Genomic DNA, 23817 nt, shown 5'->3' on the forward strand with positions numbered 1-23817 from the left:
AACTGTGCCGCAACAGGCCACTCTCATGTAGGCATAGTTTAGTGAGGGCAAGTAAATACAGCTGCAGTACAATGTGGAGTCAGGCGGTATCGTAAAAGCACACGCATGTTTTCAGATGTTTCTTTTACACTCAGTATATGGTTGGTGCAACTGTGCACTGATGATGATTACAACTAGTGTCAAACCAAGCAAACAAATAGGGGGCTGGCACCACAAGACGCATACAGGAGACTGTACACTTTTTTCCGTGCATGAAATGTGGAAGCACATAGTGCTCATTCTAGGTCCGGCGCAGGGGCAGGGCGCTGTCTGAAAAGGGGGCGTAACCATGAGAAAAGGGGGTGTCTTTAAGATGCACTCCCTTTTCATCACTCTTGGGGACGTGCCCAGCACTTACAGACCTTCTGGGCTCAATATGAATAGATGCCATGCGCACAGTATCTATTCACCGGCGGTGAGCACTGCACCGCAATTCCCCCCTCCCCCCCGCAGTGGACACTGTGGCCCACATGTGGGGACGGCACCCGGCAGGTTATTTTAGTGGGGCGCCGCCATAAGGGGAGGGTGCATTCTGCCCTTCTGAAATTAGGCAGGACGCTGCGCCTCGCTAAAACAGCCTTGTGGGAACACTAAGCACATATTCCCAATTTGTGGCCAACACCTACAATCTCTTGATTAAAATGGAAATCGGATACAACCTTATCAGAAACGTTGGATTGGCTCGCATGACCATCCAAAACATGTCGCGACTAAACACGATGTCATACGAATAATTGCTTTAGTATAAGGAAGTAAATCTGGATGCCGTAGCCATCCGCACTTCTGAACAGAATATAGATTTCATTTCCTATATGCAGCAAGTTTTTTGTTGCCAGAGAGGATCAAACTTCTAGTAATATTAATATTGCTAAGACTAAACATGGGTTTGAGAGACACTGGTTGTTAATGAGTATAGAAGTGAAAGAAGGCTAGCCAGGCGTTGTACAGTACTCCTCTAGTGAAGTATATGACAAATGTGGAAACACCAAGAAAATTATATGTGGATGTCTCATTTCAGCTTATACAGTCAGGGAAGACTAAATATATATGCTTAAAAAAGTTTTCTGATTTATTCACTATGTTTTTTTCTACAGAACGATCCAAACTAGACACTAATATACTGTGGTATAAGATTAATACTCAGCAGAAAAATAGCTTTTTAATATTTCACAGTGTTTTCCTGTTGGGAAAAGGCTAACTTGAAAAGTATTACAAAATAAAGGATTGTCTGGTCCAAGTTAAATAACAGATTTTGAGACTTGTTTGATTCTGCTGCTGGCCGTAAATACACTCAGAGCTACAGAATTGCCCATCCACTCATTCTAATAGGAGAGCATCTGGCAAGATGACAAGCTTTGGATTTTATTCTTTAGCATACAAGCACACACATGCAACCTGTGAAAGACAGTTCTTAACTAAGTGTAGGTGTAAGTAGCAATTTTAATAAAAAAAACAGACCATCATAATTGGGTGGGGTGGGGAGTGAGTGTAAGGTTTTCTAGATAGTGTGATGTTAGGAGCATTTTAAGATACATGTTCGCCTTCTTTTAGTGCAGCCCAGTTGATCATATCTAAACATTAACCACTTGCCTGGCATGGTGGCATCTGATACGACCATGCCATGCTGGGCTTTACCTGACATAGTTCCTATCTGCTGGAAGATTATCTTCTAGCAGCTTCACGAGGATCAGCACACCCAGCCGGCCACCTTACCCCTTGGCACTCCCCCGTCTCTTTATGGACTGCGTACACTACAGAAGGGCAATCCTCCACAGCTGCTGCAGGAGGAGACTCTGTAGCCCGAACACAGAGCTCTGAGCCGTTATGTCCTACACCAGGAGTGGGGAACCTTTTTTCTGCCAAGGGCCATTTTGATATATAGAACACTATATGCGGGCCTGGTGCAGACCACACCCCCTTAGTGTGATGTCACACGGGGGCAGAGCTACAATCACCAGTGATTACAGCAATGCCCGTTGCAACCAGAGGATGCTCCGGGGAGCTGTAAGGGCAGCAGTGTGGCCATTTGAAGCTTCCTAAGGATGCTTCTGGCATCACTGCTGCATAGATTCTGGCTGCAGGGTGCCATTCTAGACACCCTGCTAGCCAGATGAGGCTAGCAGAAAAAAGCTCTGAGGGCCAGACCAAATGATTCCGCAGGCCTTATATGGCCCCCGGGACCGACTGCAGCACCTGTAGACTCAGAGCCTAACCCTTCCCCTAAAGCAGGGGTGTGGAACCTTTTTTCTGCCAAGGGCCAGTTTGAAATATATAACATTATTTGCGGTACAGGCCACGCCCCCTCCTTGTGACATCACACAGGGCAGGGCCACAACTGATGATTACAGCAACGCGGGTAACTGTAAGGGCAGCGGTGTGACTGTCTGAAGCGTCCCAACGACACTCCAGGCAGCACTGCTGTATAGATTCTGGCTGGAGGGTGCCATTCTAAGCACCCTGCCAACCAGATGAGGCTAGCAGAAAAAAGCTACGAGGACCAGACCAAATTATTCCGTGGGCCTTATACGGCCCCCGGGCCTGAGGTTCCCCATCCCTGCCCTAAAGCATTACCTTAACCCTAATACCTACCTTCAGGGTATCAGCGGTTGAGATTCTGGAGCCGGGATCAGTACACCTCAGATCATCTACCGTCCCCCCGGCCCTCCCTCCAAGTTCCTTGACAGCTTTGCTTCCTGGCTGACTCACTTTCTCTCCTCAGACTTTCCCTCTATTATCCTAGGCGACTTCAATATTCCCTCCTCGTCTCCCCTCCTTGCTCTCTGCCACTGACTTTGCTACCTATTTTACATCTAAAATTGATTCCATACGTCAGGACAACATATCCAACCAGTTCCCCAGCTCTCCACCACTTTCCTGGATCTCCCCTCCCCATCCATTTCACTGACTCTGACATCCTTCTCCCCTGTGACTGGAGAGGAAGTTAAGGCCCTTATCCAGTCCTCCCCCCCTTCCACCTCTCCCCTCCCACCTCCTCCGCTACCTCTTCTTCTGCCTGCTCCCATCTTGCCCACCTCCTTAATCTCTCCCTCTCTTCTGGCACTGTTCCTTCTGCATTGAAGCATGCCCTTGTCTCCCCCATTCCTAAAAAACCTAACCTTGATCCTAACATTCTCTCTAACTACTGATCAATCTCTCTCCTCCCTTTTGCCTCCAAACTCCTTGAACGTATTGCTTACAACCGCCTCACCACATTTCTTTCCACCCACTCCCTCCTTGACCCTTTTCAGTCTGGCTTCCGTTCGCTCCACTCCACTGAAACTGCCCTCACAAAAGTCAGCAATGACCTCCTTGCTGCCAAATCAAAGGGCCACTACTCCCTGCTCATTCTCCTTGACCTCTCTGCTGCTTTTGACACTGTGGACCACCCTCTACTGCTGCATATCCTTCACTCCCTTGTTCTACGTGACACTGCTCTCTCCTGGCTGTCATCTTACCTCTCTGACCGCTCCTTCTCTGTTTCCTCTCACGACAACTCCTCCACACCTCAGCCTCTTACAGTAGGTGTTCCCCAAGGTTCTGTTCTTGGACCTCTCCTATTCTCTCTCTCTATACGTCCGCTCTAGGTAAAAACTCATCCGCTCTTTTAACCTCCATTATCATCTCTATGCTGATGATACTCAGATCTACCTTTCCTCACCTGATCTTTCCCCCTCTCTACTGACTTGTATCTCTAACTGTCTCTCTGCTATCTCTTCCTGGATGTCCCAGCGATTTCTCAAACTTAATATGTCTAAGACTTAGCTGATCGTCTTCCCACCCTCCCACATAACATCATGTCCCACTATTTCTTTATCAATAGATAGCATAACTATCTCATCTAGTCCCAAAGTGTGTTGCCTTGGAGTCATCCTGGACTCTTCCCTCTCCTTCAAACCACATATTCAGAACCTCTCGCAGTCCTGTCGTTTCCATCTCAAGAATATTTCCAAGATCAGACCCTTCCCTTTCTCACCCAGGATGCCACCAAAACCCTCATACATTCACTGGTCATCTCCAGATTGGACTACTGTAACCTCCTCCTATCTGGCCTCCCCAAATCCCATCTCTCTCCTCTCTGATCTCCTCTCCCTTCACTGTTCTGTCCACCCTCTTCGTGCACTTAATACACACCGCCTTTCATGCCAATTGATTACTTCCTCCCACTCCCGCCTCCAAGATTTTGCCCGCGCTGCTCTCCACCTTTGGAACTCCCTCCCTCTCCCCATCAGACTCTGCACCTCTCTACAATCTTTCAAATGAGCTCTTAAGACCCACTACTGCATTAAAGCCTTCAAGCTTTCATCCTAACTTGCTGCTACATCTTCCTTCCTCCCCGCCTACCCCATCTATGTCACTCCTTTTCGTCTGCCCCTCCCTTAAAGAATGTAAGCTCTTTCCAGCAGGGTCCTCTACCCTCTTGTGCTTCTCCCTACTGTAATTTCATTTATCTCTTACTCCCCACTAGGGCAACCAACACTCAGCTGCTTATGTGGGCGTAAAGGTCGCTAATATAGCAATGTTTATTATACATGTCCATGTCCTGCTTTGTATTGTAAGTCACTGGTTACTTATTTTTTCATGTACTCTGTAAGGCGCTGCGGAACACTTGTGGCGCCATATAAATAAATGATAATAATAATAATAATTCCAACATGTAGCAAGATGTATGATGATTTTGATCAAAATTTTGTGTGTCCCCAAAAATAACCAACATCTAATTGAGGTTGTCTCAAACCAGGATATCAGATTATACAGCCAGATTAATGAATGTTATATGCAAACTATAAAACAATATGTAATGCAACACTGTATGAGAAGGTAAGCCACTGTGTACATTGTCAGACTGATGGACCCACATCCTATGGTTAAGCCACTAAACATAGTTTACATTAAAACCCACCAAGAACATTAAAGATACACAAGTTTGTGCATGTTTTTGGCGACATTCGGGGAAAGAGAAGTCACTTTCTTCCTATTTCCTGCAGGTCAGTAAGCAAGTAAGTGCAGTCATCATGTGTGTTATTGGTCAGTCTGTGACACTACAGCTGCTGTACACGTTACACCAGATCACATGACATGGAATGCACACTTCTTCCAAGCATTGCATTTGCCATGGTCTGAACCAATTAAAAAAACAGGACGTGTTAACAACACATTTCTTACCAGAGTGTTCATGACCAACAAATGGGAGGGTACTGTTGCCTGAAGCCATATTGGTTTTCTTGGTCCAGGGGTTCATGCTTGGAACTGGGGCCTCAATGGCGTTTCTTTTATCATGTATGTACCAGGCTGAGGGCTGAGCAGGTCCGTGTTGAGCATTCTCCTTGTTACAGATCTGCTCCTGTACTGGGGGCACTAACATGGCATCTGCACCCCCCTCTTCCAGTCGCTTACAGGCAGTGGGTACGGGGGGCTGCTTATACACCTTGGAGGACATCTCTAGGACCTATATATAGTGTATATAGTGGGCAGTAACGTGCGCCTAGCTTCCTATGGGTATGATTCATGCAGACGTGAGTAACCCCTCATGTACAATAAACTAGAGAGAGTAGACCACCAGGGACGATGCTGCTGAAATACAAATAGAAGTAATAAGAGAGCTGCCGTGAGGTTGGACTGTTGGGGAGTCACACTGTGACAGGACAGCTGATAAGCTGTGTACAGGGTGAGCTCAGCAGCTGTTCGGGTTACAGAATAACAGGCAGCGGGAGAGGTGAGCAGGGATCGCACTTACAGCAAACGCACAACAACCAGCGACAGGAAACAGGAGGGTGTAAATATGTTTGCGAATCCTGCTCGTTGCCCCCTAGATATTCGGTGCAGAGCGACACCTCAGCGTCTATTTACTTTACTTACAGCCCGTGCAAGTGCACGTCCCGGGCCCCGCCCACTCGCGTGCGCGCGCTCGGCGTCTGAGAGAGAGAGAGGCGCATGCGCCATCTTCTACGGAGGACTTGCAGCTGTGGACGGGCAACTGTCACGCTGTGAATTCGTCGGGGCTGCGCTGAGTGCGGCTTCCCCGGAGCATGGGTGTGAGCATCAGCAGCCTCGCCTTTATCCGGGCAATACAGGCCCCGCAAGCCACGCTCTCAGTTCAACAAAACAAGACCTTATTAGGGCCACCACACTTACTCCCTGTAATCTATTCTGCACCCCTTCTGGTGGTAATCCTGGCCATACACTAGTACAACCAGCATAAGATGCGATTCAGCATAGGATTTCTCTTGAACTCCCTGGCTATCACGGTCGCATGATTTGGTGCTTTTTGACACACGATGTACATACAATCTCACGTAGGATATACGACGGGTCGTGATACGATAGATTGTGTGCCTCACTAAAAACATACAAACTTAATAGATTTAAATAGAGGAAAATGTCACTCAAATGACGCCACTCGGACTGTAGGATGCACGATGCAGCGAATATGCAAATACCCGGTCCGATCTGCATATGATTACGACGGATAATATGGGCTGTACGTCTGATCATAACATACGATATAAGAGCGACGGGAGCGCGCATCGGATCGTATTCGTACATAAATACTGCACGATTTGCACACAATGCATCGTAAGAGGCGTCTAAAATCATACAATCTGCACGAAATGGCACTAGTGTGGCTAGCATTAGGTAAGGCAGTGTCAGAAGTAGAATTGTCAATCAACTATATGGTTATCTATGGACTGGTCTCCAATATTTTGGGACATTGGAAGTACCAATGTTTTTAACATTGGTCACAAAACATTGTTTATGCTGGGCATACACTACACAGTTTTCTGGCTGAACTTCCCAGTATCGACACAGTATATGCGGGCGACCGATCTGAAAATATCGATCGGTAGGGCATGTCGGATCGCCCAGCATGCCTGTTTGATGCAATATTTTGTAAGTGAAAGTCGGCCGCATTGGGCAGTGTATGCACAGCCAACCGACAAACGCAGAGCCGGCCGTAGTCAAGTTGGTGCCCTAGTCAAGATTTTGGCTGGTGCCTCCTAGCAGATAATCCCATCACCAATCTTAAAGGGTACACACCTTAAAGATATATCTGCAGATCAGTCGATCTGCAGATTATGGTTCATACACACTGAACAACCATTATCTGCGTTCCTGCTGGCCGGGGGTCACATAGTGACCGCCAGCCTCTGCAGCAAGTGTACTGGCGGTCGGCTGATCGCCAGTACACACAGCACGATGAGCGGAGATATATCTGCCAATAGCTGAGCCGCACAGCCAACGCGATATGTCTGTGTCATTGTTCACAGACATATCGTGTGTACACACTGGCCAACGGGCACACAATATATCGGCCAATTAACTGAACGGCCGATATGTCCGCCTGTGTGTACCCGGCGTTAAGTGTTTATACGTAGATGCCAAAAGATGATATATATGTGTTTAAGACCAGACACAAGGAAATTATATATATATATATATATATATATAAACGAGGGTTGTTCAAAAAGTAATGCCTAAATGCTCACAGCTCAAATTTTATTATAGATACAGAGTTGAAAATTTGCAGTAAAGCACTTTGAAGTCTTAGTAACAGAATGACTCTACTCAATAAATTCACCATCTGCCCTCAAACATTTTCTCCACCTCTCAATCCAAGCTGTGAATCCACTTTGGAAAAATTCCAGTGGTTGGTGTTTGACCCAGGAACGTATGGCGTTTTTAACCTCTATGTCTTCAAAATGTTGACCCCGGAGACAGTATTTGAGAGGCCAAACAGATGAAAGTCAGAAGGGGCCAAATCAGGACTGTATGGTGGATGTGGCATTATTGCCCACCCTATTTTGGCAATGTCCGCAAATGTTGCCATCAAAATGTGAGGTATGGCATTGTCATGGTGTAAGATGACATTTGACTGGAATTGTTGACCTTTTTTTGCGGATGGCTTCTTAAGTGTAATAATGTATCGATCACTTGATTGATTGGTTTGGTTCCAAGTAATCAATGAGAATAACACCTTGTCAATCCCAGAAGAATGTGGCCATGACTTTGTTTACGGATCGCCGTGATTTAAACTTTTTTGGCCTAGGTGAACTTTGGTGTTTCCATTGCTTTGATTGGGCCTTTGTTTCTGGGTCATAAAGGAATACCCAAGTCTCATCTCCGGTAATGACATTTTCCAAAAACGTTTCAGGGTTGGCTTCAAAGATGGTCAAAAGGTCATTGCACACTTACACCCTTTGAGCCTTATGATCCCTGGTTAATTGCTTTGGACCCCATTTAGCACACACTATGATATCCCAAATCATTGATTAGTGTTTCTACAGTGCCATGGCTACATTCAAGTTCATCACTGATATCTCTGATGGTCACACCATGTTCTCTCTGAATCATGGCATCGACTTTATGTCGGTTCTCTGCTGTCACTGCAGTTGATGGTCGGCCACCACGAGGTTTGTCGCACACGGATGATTCTCCCGATTGAAAACCCTTCATCCACCTTCTGACATTGCTATAGTCAATTGTACACTCACCATACACTTTTTCCAGTCTTCTGCGGATGTCTGTAGCACTGCACCCTTCTTTTTCCAGAAATTCAATGACGGCTCTTTGTTTCATCTTGGATTCCATGGTATTTCTTGGACTACCTAAACAAAAATACATATATAGCTAGCAGACATATTAAACTACAAACTGACAAAGTTTAAAATGTTGCATATTATTTCAGAGTTATGAGCATTTAGGAATTACCTTTTGGACAACCCTTATATATATCACACATTTATTTATATAGCGCACACATATTCCGCAGCGCTTTACAGAGAATATTTGGCAATTCACATCAGTCCCTGCCCCAGTGGAGCTTACAATCTATATTCCCTACCACATGCCCACACACATACACACTAGGGTTAATTTTTGTTGGGGGCCAATTAACCTACCAGTATATTTTTGGAGTGTGTGAAGAGACCGGAGTACCCGGGGGGAAAACCTACGCAAGTACAGGGAGAATATACAAACCCCACACCGTAGTGGGAATCGAACCCACAACCTCGGTGCTGTGTGGCAGTAATGCTAACCATTACACCGTTGTATAGTCGGATGATCAAATCCAGGGGCCGTCACTCGCCACCTATAGAACAAGTTTGTCAAGACACGGGCATTCTCCAAACCGACCATCCACCCATTGGGGCCGGCAAAACCAGAGGGGCTGGCAGAGGAGGAAAGAGAGGGACGAAGACAAGGAAGAAAACTTAATGTTCAATCTCTCACAGATCCCTGAGTGCCACAGAAATGCATGTTTTGAGAAAGGGACTAAGCTTTGTCCCAACTAATCACTTCAACAAATTTAATTGGAAACGGGATGCTCACAGGTTTGCTCGCAAATTGCATTTAAAAGAATTCTATCAACAAAGCAATACCCAGGGGGATATAACTGTTTTTGACTCTTTTCTGGCTTCAAAATCTAGATCTAATTTTGATTCCAACTCAATTAATGCATCGCTAAACACTTTTAGCCGCTTATTGGATGATGCTGTGTACAAATTTAACTCTGCTTCTGGTAAAGTTAAACGTAATCTTTCTCATGAAGAATCATTGGCCCTAAAAAACTTGGAATCATTTCATGACATCATTATTAGGCCCGCCGACAAAGGCGGTGCCATTGTGATCCAAGACATTACGGAATATCAGGCAGAAATCGTGTAGCAACTATCCGACCATGTGGTATACAAACAGAGTTTCAGAATTAATTATTTGACCACAGCAAAAGAGCAGGGCCAGATTCCAGAGAAGATACAGATGGCTCTATGTGTACTACACCCTATGGTGTCAGTGTTTTATACCCTTCCCAAATTGCACAATAATAGCACCAAGCCCCTGGGACGTCCAATCATATTGGCTCGTAATTCTTTGTACAAAACTACTTCGCAATTATTTGAATGTGTATTACAACCTTTGTTGTTGCTTGAGAATTCCTTCCTTAAGGATACCACCACTTTGCTGAAGAAACTTATTGAACTTAGGGAGGTTACTCCTGGCACGTTGATATGTTGCCAGGATGTCTGTAGTTTGTATATGGTCATCCCGCACCATGGCGGCTTTTCAGATATGAAGACCTTCCTGGAGAAATATCTCTCACCCACTGTATTTGATCATACCTTGTTTCTTACTTTACTTAATTTAACCTTGTACAGAAATTATTTCCTGTTCAACGGGGACATGTTTTTGCAGCTGGGAGGGTGTGCAATTGGGTCTGCCGTAGCACCCTCGTATGCGAACATTTACATGTTTGAACAGGAACAACGTTTTTTTGATGATCCCAATATTCGACAACATATCTTGATGTACACCCGGTACATAGATGATGTGCTACTTCTATGCACCAGGGGAGTTGAAACATTTGAGGGTTTGATGATGAAGGTGAATGAGTCATGTTCACCCATAAAATTCACCTTTGCACACAGTGTGAATGAGATCCATTTCTTGGATGTAAAATCTCTGGTTAATAACCTGATTGTAACTGAGGTGTATAGAAAAGACACAGACGGAAATACAATGCTCATTTCATCTAGCCATCACCCTGAGCCTTTAAAGAAAGGGCTGCCTCTATCACAAATTATGCGAATTGCTCACATAACTAGTGACTCCAACAAGGTCCCCAAATTGATAGATCTCATTGGTAGATTCACTGCTCGAGGGTACCCTCTCAAATGATTGCAGGATCAAAAAGTTAGAGTTTTACAGATGTCTAGGGAAGAACTACTCAGTTCTGCTAACAGGAGATCAAAAGAAATAATTCCATGGACAAGTGACTATACAGTGGCTAGTCCTATTATTAGGAGAGCTACTCAGGCGTTGTGGCCTACCGTATCATCTGACAATGATCTACCTGTATTTAAAAATTTGAGACCTATGGCTAGAAATCTCAGGGATCGTCTTATCCAGACAGACATTACAGGCAGAGGGATACCTGTCCCTCCGAATGTACATAGGAAGCCTTTTGGTTGCTATAAATGTACTAATTGTACCACTTGTTCTTACTCAGATGCCTGCAAATCTTTCAAACATCCTCATTCGATGAAATCATATGACATCCTCCATGTTTTAACTTGTAGCACTGCTTATGTGGGATATATTATTGTGTGCCCATGTGGCCTATACTACATTGGCCAAACACTAGAAAATTCAGTGAACGGATGGCCGCACATCGGTCTGCAATGCGCTTGGCCTTGGGGGTAGAACCATTGACCAACTGGTCTCAAAACATTTTAAAGAACGAGAACATACATTGGCTTCATATTTTATCATAGATCAGGTACCACCATCCCTTTGCGGCGGTGATAAAGCAAAGTTATTATTGATCAGAGAAACACAATAGATCTTACGTTTAGATAATTTTATCATTTAGGCCCCTTGGGTTAATAGGAACTGTATCAGTTAACAATATTCAAAGGTCTTTGTTTCATGTTTTTTCTATATATATGCAATGTGGTGAGCTATGGTTCTGCATTACATTATATTAATTATGTGGTGATTCTGAATAACTAACATGCCGGAGTTTTGCTTATAAGATGCTGGGTATTCGGTTTGATATTCTTTGTTTTTTAATCACTTATTATTTGTTTTGTAGGTTGCTGTCTTGTGTATTCTAATGTGTTTATACCTCAGTGCTGATTTGTATTTGGCTCACAGGCCTGTTCATCTGGAATTGCCTGTCTTTACTGCTGGTGGAACGTAGCTGATGGTGCCTTGTGAAGCACAAGCTTTTGCATGGTCTTGGTAATGTTTGTGGCAACCCCGGGAATGCGGGGGCATGGGACTTCTGGCGGACGGTCTGGATAAGCTGTGGCATGGAGATGAGCTGGTGACTGTCTAAGGGGTATTTAATGGGGTAAGTGTAAGTGTTTATTGTTGTCTGTTTATGGTCCTCACGAAGAGGTGAACTCCCCGAAACGTTGATCTTTGGAATATAAGTCTTTTTTACAACACTAAAGCTGGCCACACACTAGACCAACTTGCATCCAACCAGCCAACTAGTTGATTGGTTGGAATGAAAATCTGGTAAGGTATGGGAGTAACTGATGATCAGCAATTTGCTCCTAAATGCCAGAAAACAGATGAAAATGGACGTCAGACAAGTTTGTTAAATGGTTGATCTAAACAATTTGTTCAAACAACAGTTTTTGTCCATTTTCCGGCGTTTGGGAGCAAATTGCTGATTGTCATTTGCTTTCATTCCTTACCAGATTTTCATTCCAACCGATCAACAAGTTGGCTGGTTGGACAGATAATCTGTAGATGTGTGGCCAGCTTTAGTCTCTGAGTGCCGTCCGTTACTATATATTTGCCCTGAAGAATGTCTTTTTGAGCATTATAGTAGTCTTGCAAGAGAACACAAATACTTTAATTGGCCAACAGTGTTAATAAAGATGGCGCTGGAGGAACCTACCGTCTGCATTATAACAAGTCAGAATTTCTCTGCTGGTAGTCTGTCCTGCTGTGCTCCAGTGCCAGTCACCAGTGAGTGGACTGGAGCCTGCCTTTTGAAGTCCCCCTGGTCCAATCTGTGCTTGGCGACAGGTGGCAATTATGGAGGTGGAGCCGTGAGTTGTCACTCACGGCTCTGCTCCACAAAGGACCATGGGAGGAGTGGCCAGGCATGCGCAGCATACCTTCCTGCAGCCGCGGCCATCTTCCTTGTCCCCTGTAGCCAGAATGAGCTTCTATGCAGAAGCTCATTCTGGCTTGGCTGTCACCTGAGAGGCTGACCACTTCGCTGCCCAATCGGAGTTGAGCTCCGATAGCGGCAGGGGGGAGGGAAGTTGCAGAGCCATGGAATGCCCCTAGGCATTACAGGTGCCCTAGGCATTTGCTTAGAATGCCTAGGATCAGACGCCTTCACAGAGAAAGAAACATGGAAATGTCTCCTCGTGGGTTGGGTTGGATATGGGATCCCGGCGGTCAGAATACATTCAGAATCCCGACACCTTGATGCTAAGTATGCTTTCAACCCCCCCATGGTATTTATTTCTGGTATGGTGGCAAATTTTTCCTCCAAACTAAAGGTACGGCCATGGGGATATCTTTTGCCCCCAGCTACACCAACCTGCTTGTGGCGTGGTGGGAGTACCAACAGATTTAGAAAAAAAAAACCACATTTTTAGAGAACATCATAATTTGGAGAAGATATATAGATGACGTCTTCTTCATCTGGAGTGGTACACAAGAAGAATTAGAGGAATTCAAGCTATAAATAAATAAGAACAAGTTCAATCTAGAATTCACAACCAACTCCAGTAAAGAGAAAGTAGTCTTCCTGGATCTAGAAAATTTTGCCAAAGAAGACAAATTTCAGACAAAAACACACATAAAAGAGGTAAACGGAAATAATATCCTGGCTGTTGACAGCAATCACCATCGGAGATGGATTGGAAACATTCCCAGAAGTCAATTCCAACTAATTAGGAGAAACTGTACAGGGAATTAGTCTTTCAAACAGCAAAGTGAGGAATTAAAGAAAAAAATCTCCGAAAAGGATATGAGGAAATAAATTTGCAAAAAGAGATTGACAAAGTGGCAGAGCTCAACAGGAAATAACTAATTAATTACAAAGCTAGAAAACCTAATGAAGTCGAGATAGCCTCTATAACACAGTATAATGGGAGTCTTAAAAAAATCGAAGATATCCTAAAGCAACATTGGCACATATTGATGCTGGATGAAGAAGTAAACAAAGTACTCCCAACTAAACCCAAGATTATTTATAAAAGAGCTAAAAACCTTAAACAACATCTGACAAAAAGTTTTTTACCAATTGAAGAGCAACCATGAAAAAAAGGAACTAAAGGATTCCATTATTGCTCTAACTGTACAGGATGTAGACATCGGACTGGATATACAAGACTTATTCAGGAATTTGTATCAAATAACACCAAGCAATCTTTTCCCTTTCAGAGAAAATATGCGAAACGGAGAGAGCAGTAAATTTAATTGAATGCCCATGTGGCATCCAGTATGTCGGCCAAACAAAACGAAAAATTAAGACACGCATATCAGAACATATACTGTATATAATATTAAAAAGGACTGACCACTCATAGTCTTCCAGAACATTTTCAAAAATATCATAATCAAAATCCAAAGGGTCTAAGGTTCATTGGGATTCAAAAACTGGAAAAAAATTGGAGAGAAGAAAATGAAGTTAAAACTCTGAAAAAAAAATGGAAACCAAATGGATTTATTTATTAAACACCCTGGAACCCCATGGCTTGAATACCGATATAGAACTTAAATGTTTTTTTTTTATAATTCCCCCCCCTTTTTATGTGACCTCCATACTGTGAACACTTCATATTTCCCAAAACATATTTTCATGTATTCTACCTCTTTCTTTATTTACTTATTTTTTTAACTTTGAAAGAATAATAATATATATTTCTATAAATTTAAGATTCTAATTAGAAGCATGTGCTTCCCACCATTTTAGACAGCACTTCCTGTTTTTAACTTCCTGTTTGACTACATTCTTTTTAGTATATATACCCCTGAAAGGGACATTAATGAATATCCTTGATAAAGCACCCATGTTTGTGAAATGTGTTGGTTTGTAGAGCGGAGGCATCAGCTCTGTTAGAGACATTGAGCGAATATACCCGGAGCTGCGACATTACACTCGCCCGGAGTCTGACGTCATTATCGGCCACTGTGGACGCGAAGCACGGGACACTGCCAGGCCACTACACCGCATCTTCCAAAAGCAAGGACCGGATGTGGTCTAGCGGTAAGTGAGGGATAGCAGTGTGCTCAGTATATGTGCAGCAACAAGGACTATTCTGCCAGCCCCACTTCCACCATCTTTTCAATTAAAGATCTTAAACATTTTATTTTTATTTTAAATATATATTTTATGCTGTCAAATATTTTAATTATTTTACTTATATTTCCTAAGGCCTGTCTGATACAATTTATAGATACTTTAATAGTGGTAAACGGGCTTCTTTTCTCCCTTTTTTTCACAAGCGCAGACAACTGTTTTTTTTATATATAACTTAAGGACTTGGTTTGGGAACAAGATTATATCTTGGTAACAACGATAAAAATATTAAATTAGTATTTGATATTCAACAAGAGTATCAATTTTCTTGATGTTACTATCTATGTTGAAGGTGGAGTTATACAGACTAAAACATATCAAAAATCTACAGACTCCAAAATGTATATCCAAGGTGGTCAGTTTAAGATGTTTATGAAGAATTGTAGTGATCTAAAGGTTTTTAATGAATAGGCCCTAGAAAAGAAACCATAATTTTTGGCCTGTGGCTATATAAAAGAGAGAATAATGGATCATCTTGATACTGCATGTAAAGCAGATAGAAATAATTTACTTGAACCCAAATCAAAAACTCCAAAAAAATTTTAAATTTCAGTGGGCATTCATCTCCAATTTTATTTCACAGCATAAAGACGTGGCCAATTTTATAGAGGGACCCAATTATAGGTAAAGTCATCCCTCACAAATCAGTGTGTATTTACAGGAAAGCCGCCAATCTTAGAACAAAGTTGGTAAGGAGTGCCCATCTTAACATAGAGAATAACAGAACGGAAGTTAAATCGATAGACTTCCATAGATGTGGGCTATGTCTTGGATGTAAGAATATTAAGAAGAGTTTCAAGACTTTAAAAATAGATGAGTTGAACTTCAATGGTAGAAAATTACAAATACGGGAGTTTATATCATGCAACACGAAAATTGTGATTTATGCTGTGGAATGTAGTTGTGGGAAATATTATATTGGAAGGAAAACTAGAAACCTGAAAACACATATTGGGGAACATCTGCGCAATATTCTAAAGGGCCTGGAATCCCACTCACTTTTGGCACATTTTAAAGCTGCACATAATTGCGCAACCAATTAAATAAACATTTTTTATGGGATAAAAGCAGTAAACAAATTCTTAAAGATTTAAAGATAATTTGAGTCTATTAGCAACGGAAGAAATTCAATGTATTTTTAATTATCAAACTCTAATTCCTACATGCCTTAATTCAGATTTTGAAATAAAGTGGTTTGTATAAATATATTATCCTATATTACCGTTGTTTGAGAAACATTTTTTATCTTTCTAATCCTAGTTTTATTATATATACATTTACCCCCTTTTTTAGGCTCCCACACCTTATTTATTACCCTTTTATTACTGATGTATTTTTTTTATTGTTTATTTATTCAATATATTTCTATTATTAGTGTATGGAACTGCCGATCTATATTTTTAATGAAGGTCATCTCATTTATATTTGATCCAAAGACTTATGAAGGACGCAAATGAAAACCGTTTTCTCCTTTATATGCCCCATCATACACTGTGAGGGGTAGGGGATAATACGGCACGCACTTGAGAGAAGAAAACGCTCACAACGATACCTTGATGTGAAAGTTAAAAACGCCTACCAATGTGAGTAGGGTACACTCGTCTATACTATTATCTATATTGGGGTGCCTGTTACGGTTATATATGGAGACTTGAGATTTGTGTGGATACAGAAACCTCTACATGTTTACTCTTTCCTCACTACATTGTGAGTGGAGTATGCCATCTTTATTTAGGTTCATATACACAAACACCAATATTAGCTGTATAAATAGATTTTATATGTGACGAATATCTGTCTCTGTTTCTTTTTTATGGCATATTTTATACACATGAATTTGGGAAGAACAGTCAACCAAAATACAACTGGAGGATTAATATTATGATTCACAATATTGGATATCGATTTTTGAAGGATTAAGTATTCTATATTTTATCTGTTGTTAAACAAACTAGTTTTACAAGCGCCATCTCACTCCCAGGGTGATTTGTTTATTTTTGGAATGCCGGTGGTCAGAATACCAACAGCATCCCGACCATCAGAATCCCGACACCGTGAAGGTAAGTATGCTAACCCTCCCCTCCAACAGCCTAACCACCCCAGACTAACCCTCCACACCCCGCAGTCTAACCCTCCCCCTAACTATAATACCGTCGGGATGCTGGAGGTCGGAATTTCGGTGCCAGTATTGTATTACACCAGTGTCACCACAACCCCCCTTGCTGCTGCCATGCAGAAAATAAAGATATTGGGCTTGAGTCAGAGATGTAAGTTCATCCGATGATGAATGTGCATCTCCGATGGTTAGGGGTCTGTGTCTGCGCAGGACCCGTTTTGCACATGTGCAGAACGGGTCCTGAGATTACGCTTGCAAACCCCAAGCCACAGCATGATTGATATGCTGCAGCCTTTGGGGGGCAGAGCGGGGGCGTGGCTGATCACCGTTCCCAGAAACTGAGACTTGCCGCCCCTGTTTTCCGGTTTGCCTGCTGTTCACCACTGAATCCTATCAGTCTGTCTGTAATCTATTGTTATATGTCGGGGACATCTAATTGACAAAGCCCCCTGGTGAAATGCACATCTTTGATCCTCTGGAGTCCCAAAGTGCACACATGGGTCTCTAGTTTGGCTGATCTGTTATACAGTACAGGTACCTTTTCTTATTCTGGAACCAGCACATTTGGTGCAGTATTGCCTTGTGTGGAACCCTGTACTGGGATTCCATCTGATTCTACAGGGATTACAAGCTCACCAAGGCTAATCCTTTTACTTGTTCAAATATCTGGTGGTCAGACGTGACCGTTCACTCAGTGTTCACGGTACTTGGTAGTCACAAACATTGGGAAGCAGTGTCCTAGTCTGGTTTCACCAGTTATGCATTCTCTTCTCACCTGTCATGTGTTTATCTATACAGAGCAATCCTGCTCTGTACCTAACTAAATATTCTGATGCTTTCATTGGAGTGAGACCTGAAGGTGAGTGACAGAATCATCAGACACCAGTGCAAGTTATATTCAACAGCAGATGCTTTTGGTTTACCACCACTTAGTTCTTGAGTGGGATCCGCTCACATGCTGTTCATTGCCTTAAAGCAGGGGTCTTCAAACTTGGCCCTCCAGCTGCTGTGGAACTACACATCCCAGCATGCACTGCCACCTTTTTGATATAACAGCATGCTAAAACTATGTGCAGTGCATGCTGGGATGTGTAGTTCCACAGCATCTGGAGGGCCAAGTTTGAAGACCCCTGCCTTAAAGCAAGCAGCCTGAAGCAAGCCTCCCCCCGGCACATTATTAGAGGGGTTCTTTTTCCCTCAGATTTGTTACATCCGGTTTGTTATATATTGATTTATGCAAACATTTGTCAATGCACCCTTCTATATTTTGTATGGTCACCTCAAAGAGCATTATTCTGTGATTCTATGTTGGGTCACCTCAAAGAGCATTATTCTGTGATTCTATGTTGATGAAACACTGCTGTTATACGCTACAGACTGCCATATTATTTTGTTTATGTTGCTGATAAATGCCACACACTACCATATTACTGTGTTTTTATATTGATGAAATACTGATTGTGCACACTGCTATATTATTGTGTTTATATGTTGATTAAACACTTGTTATATGCTACACACTGCCATATTAGTGTATTTCTATGTTGATGGTCATTATATGCTGCACAAAGTCATATTACTGTGTTTCTAAGTTGATGAAGTTTTGATTTTTAGATAGTTTGATTAATTATTATACATAAAGAAAGCCTATCTGTTTCTAATAGTCATATGTGCGGACACTAAATAATTATATTCATATACAGGTTGAGTCTCCCATATTCAAATATTCTGAAATATGGAATATTCCGAAATACGGATTTTTTTGGCATGATTCAGATAATGAAACCCTTGATTTTTGATGGTTCAATGTACACAAACTTTGTATAAGGCACAAATTATTAAAGATATTGTATAAAATTACCTTCAGGCTGTGTGTATAAGGTGTATATGAAACATAAATGAATTTCATTTCTGTACACAAACTTTGTTTGAGCCACAAAATTATTGAAAATATTGCATAAAATTACCTGCAGGCTGTGTGTATAAGGTGTATATAACACATAAATGCATTCTGTGTGTTTATTTGGGTCCTATTCCCAAGATATTTCATTATTGTATGCAATTATTCCAAAATACAGAATATTCCATTATCCAAAATACCCCAGTTCCCAAACATTTTGTATATGGGAGACTCAACCTGTATTACCATTCAACTAATTTAATATCTGCAAGTTACATACTTCTCTAGGTGACTGTCAAAATATGTACAAGGAAATTTCCTACAAATTATTGTATTGATTATTCATTTAATATTTTGCCATATTCAAAACATTTTTTTCGCTATATAGCTGATAACTGACAGTTTTATACCAAGCAGTGACTATTATGCCAAAGCTGAGTGATGTTACAAATGCTTTTTATGATGTAAGCCTGATAATCTAAGGTGATAAATCACAACCCACCTGCATTTTACCGATATTTACTGTATCTGTGTTTCAGCATTCTACCTCTTTCCTTTTAAAAATATTTTTATATAATATATAGGTTAAAATAAGCTTACCTAACACTGAGTCATCACATGATAAGCCAACTAAGGTAATAAATCACAACCTGCCTTTATTTCACCACTGATGCCCATCTATCTACTATATCTCTCAATCATCTATTTATCTGTATCCTTCTACAATTATTTTAATACATTTCATTTAAAATTATGCTTACCTTACACCAGTGGTTCCCAAACCTTCTTGAATCACTTCGCACTAAAGTATTATCTATTTTTCATGGCACCCCTAGGCCAAAAGTTTCATAATTTAATATTTTTGATAAATATGTCAATAAGTAAATTATGCTTACCTGTCACCCTTAGGTTTAGTTATGTGGTCGTGGACAGGGTTGTGCTTCTGTATGTCCACATATTTCATGACTGACAGCTATCAGCTCTGGTTTTGCCTATCACACAAAGACCATAAATAATTTGATTTGGCCCTAGATCACCAAAACTTGGCAACCTTTCAAGTTTCACAGTGGCACCCAGTTTGGGAACAACTGCCTTACACTGTGAGATGTCATGGAAAGGGGAGGAGGGGCTTGGACTGCACACAAATTTTAAACATAATAAGAGGTGCTACCATGCTGAGACTTGTAGTACAATGCAGGAAAAAGAATATGCAGGTGCACATTTTAATCCATAAATTCCCAAACTCTGCTATTACAGTTCAGGTTTTAATCTGGACAGTTAAATCAAATTGACTGGGGTACTAATTAAGCTATCTGTGCTCAAGCAAGTATATCCTTAAAATGTGGATTGTAATGATGGAGTTTGGGAACCTCTGCTCTAAGAATACTGATAATAAAATAATTTTGATAAACTCTACAATTAACATGGAGTATAAGTGAGGTTCTTAGTACATGTTTGGCCAAAAATGTTTGCCCATCCACCACGTGAAGGTGAACCCCATAAGATGGGTCCCTAACACAAAGATATATCAATTTATCTAGGACTTACCTATAATAGTGCCCATTCTAATATGTTGAGAGCAATGTAGGAACCTGTGCTGATCAAAATCACCTAAGCCCAGGAGGGTGGGGTGCTAATACCAAGCAGAAGGAGTCTCTGTATATATATATATATATATATATATATAGAGGGGAGGGGGCTTGGACTGCACACCGTAATTTTAAACATAATAAGAGGTGCTACAATGCTGAGATTTGTAGTACCATGCAGGAAAAAAAGAAAATTGAGGTGCACACGCTAAGCACTAAGAATACTGATAAAAATTTTGATAAAGTCTACAATTAGCATGGAGTATAAGTGAGGATCTATTTGGCCAAAAATGCTTGCCCATCCACCATGTCAAGGTGAACCCCATCAGATGGTCCCTAACATACCTAATACTAACACATGATATAAATTTATCTAGGGGGTGATTCTCTGTGTGATGTATGGGACTTTTCATACATGCAAGTACGTGAACTTTTTCTATACCACAATTTTCTTTTTCTATTGTCCAGGTCTTTAATGTTTAATTGTTAGAAAATATTAACCAGAAAAAAAATGTCACTACAGTTATCAGTTCCTTCTGGGCACCAGAAAAAAAAATAGTAATATAGAAACAGTTCACGTCCTTGAATGTATGTAAATATCCCATGCGTCACATGGAGAATCACCCTAGGACTTACCTATAATAGTGCTCATTCTGATATGTAGACAGCAATGTAGGAACCTGTGCTGATTAAATCATCTAAGGCCAAATTGGAGGGGTTCTAATTCCAAGTAGAGGGAGTTATGCATGTGTGAAGGCCGCACTGTGCACGTGCAACGTTTGCATTACAATCACACTCGTACAGAGAAACCACTCGCAAAGTGAGTGAATGATTTTCAGTATTTGGGGGTAATAACGGGTGGTTAGAAAAACACAGGCGCGTCGGACTGTTTAAACGCCGTTTCATGGAGGTGCATAAATTAGCCATTGCGATCTCCTTCACAGCATGAGAGCTCTCTGCATGTCAGGAGAGCTGCAGTATTTGTGGCTGGTCAGACTTGACTAACATGCTGCGTGACTGCCGATTTACGTCAATATTATACATGTTTAGAGTGTTGCATGTCATCAGAAGGATATGAGAAGGCAGCAGTGAGCGTCCCTATGCTTGAATATGCTTTGGAAGGCATTAGCATATTTTAGCAACTGCGATCCGTGAAAGTATGCAGATGCGATTGCGTAAATCTCTGAATAAGGCCCTTAGTGCCCTGTTTCTCAGAACTCTGCATCCTCCTAAATGCCTGGTTCCCAGCAAGAATTCTACATTTTCCAAAGGGCCTGTTTCTCAGCAAGTGCTCTGTTTACTACTAGTGCCTGTATAGAAAATCAAACAAACAGATTCCCCCAGCATACTGCAACTAGACCAGCAAAAGTGATTTACATCCTACATAATAATATAATGGAGATCTCAGTTGCATACATTTGCAAATATATGGTAAGCCACCAGCCACAACAAGGCGTCGGCTGGTCCCTAAGCTACATGATAACAGCGTCATTATTAGGTCATATATTTATATATTTCTAAATTAAGAGCTAACTTACTTAGAGACACCCCAAATCCTTCAAAAGCGGAAATGAAACTCATGAAATATAGCATACGGCGGAGAAACAATTAGCCGGGCTGCAGTATTTCTGTGTTGGAAGCACTTCAAAGAGGTTAATACGCGAGTGACTGACAAAGCACGTCCAGGGAGACCATCCACCGCGGTTACAGATGTCAACATTGGCAAAGCTGCGGAGATGTTGCAAAATGACAGATTAACTTTCCGCGGACATTCAGCTTCACTTGGCATCTCATTCCAACGGGTTCAGCATATTGTGACAAAGGAACTGAAATTGCACTGCGTGTGTGTGCCAGATGGATACCAAAAAATCTCACAGAAGAGCAGATGTAATGATGAGTGGATTCGTGCAAGAACACCATTCGAATGTCGGAGAGGATACCTGATTTCCTGACATCGATTGTGACGTATCGAGGATTCATCATTATGATCCGGAATCCAAACAACAGTCCCGTGTATAGAAACATTTTGGCTTTTTTTTAACACAACATTCAATCACAGATATCTGATGTAATCTCACAGACACATCTCCCTCATCTGCCATGACGAAACATATGAAGATCTTCCACTTGCTGTGACCAAACAAAGATATGGCAGTCCAACCGCAGGTTCAGGCACATCGATGTATGAGCTCCACAGTAACCAGCATAGCGTTGCCACGTCTACCTATGGGACAAAAAAACAGAAGCAGTCTCATTATTTTCAATCAGCCCTTCCATATAAAATAAAGTTTAGGGGTCTGCCTGTTCGTTTGGGCTAATCTTTTGAACCACTGGACAGATTTTAATAGATTACTCACTCTTCTATACAGTATTGGTCGAGGAAGGTTTAGGTGTATGAACCATTCATCTATGACAAAAGGGAGCCGAGCAGTGATGATTTTAGTGAAGCAAATTTACAGAAAAACTATTGCGCCAATCTGCTATATAGGAGCTGGCTGAAACAGCAAGAGATAATGAGAGCCAATCAGACATAGCAATGTGCCCTGTTGCTTAGCAGCAGCCTAGAAAGGGGAGGGAGTCAAGGACTGAACAGTCACATCTGAGGCAGAGTAAGAGAAAGCCTCCAACAAACCCATGAATATGCCCTGATGCACAAAGAGTAGCCAGGAAGGAGCCAGGAGAGGCATAGCCATCAGAATTTTTTTTTAAAAACAAGCAACCATTGGAACACCATCAAATGATTGCCATTGGATGGTGGGAAACATTGGACTGCCACCATCAAATGTTAAAAATACTACCATCGGAACATAAACATGTCCATCCCTATGCTGAACCTGCAGACGGACTCCGGCCACCACTACTCCACCGTGAAGTGCTCCCTCTCCCGTGTGATTTTCCCGCTCAGCCACATGCCCTCGGTACACAGGATGCACCTCCCATGGAAGTCAGTGCTGTTCTCTGACAGGGGCACCATGGCGAGGAAACTTAACAGGAAGCCCAGGAAATACAGGGTACGTTGTGCAAAGACGACATTGTTCATCGCCATTTTCAGCAGCTGGGGAGGGGTTTGCATGTACGCTGCGGAAATACGCACAGGTGCCCCAGCCCTGGGGATATGCTGCTAATAATGCTTACTGTAGCTGCAATACAAATCTCTCATCCAGGATCCTCCCGCCCTTCCCAGCACCTCCCAGTGGCCAGGTCCCAGCCAGCTGCAGGGCAGCAGTAGTGGGGGTTGTGGTGACATTGGTGAGCTGCAGGGGACAGGAGTGAGAAGCAGTGTGTTGTGGTGAGATGCAGAGGACTGTGGTGACATGGCGTAGGTTGTTATGAGATGCAGGGG

At 42.2% G+C, this 23817-nt stretch overlaps 1 protein-coding gene across 3 annotated transcripts in view; it reads right to left on the minus strand.

Moving 5' to 3' along the window:
- LARP1B (La ribonucleoprotein 1B) overlaps window positions 1-5895 on the minus strand; it is a 55299-nt gene extending 49404 nt beyond the window's left edge. For all 3 annotated transcript variants that reach the window (XM_088476108.1, XM_088476107.1, XM_088476106.1), the window contains exon 1: window positions 5203-5895. In XM_088476108.1, the coding sequence (XP_088332234.1) occupies window positions 5203-5476 (274 nt within the window). In that variant the 5' untranslated portion in view covers window positions 5477-5895. The remainder of the gene's footprint in view (window positions 1-5202) is intronic.
- Between the last annotated feature and the right edge of the window lie 17922 nt (window positions 5896-23817).

This window comes from Taudactylus pleione, unplaced genomic scaffold (genome assembly GCF_031769625.1).
Source record: "Taudactylus pleione unplaced genomic scaffold, aTauple2 ptg000183l, whole genome shotgun sequence".
In the NCBI taxonomy this organism is placed as follows: Eukaryota; Metazoa; Chordata; class Amphibia; order Anura; family Myobatrachidae; genus Taudactylus; species Taudactylus pleione.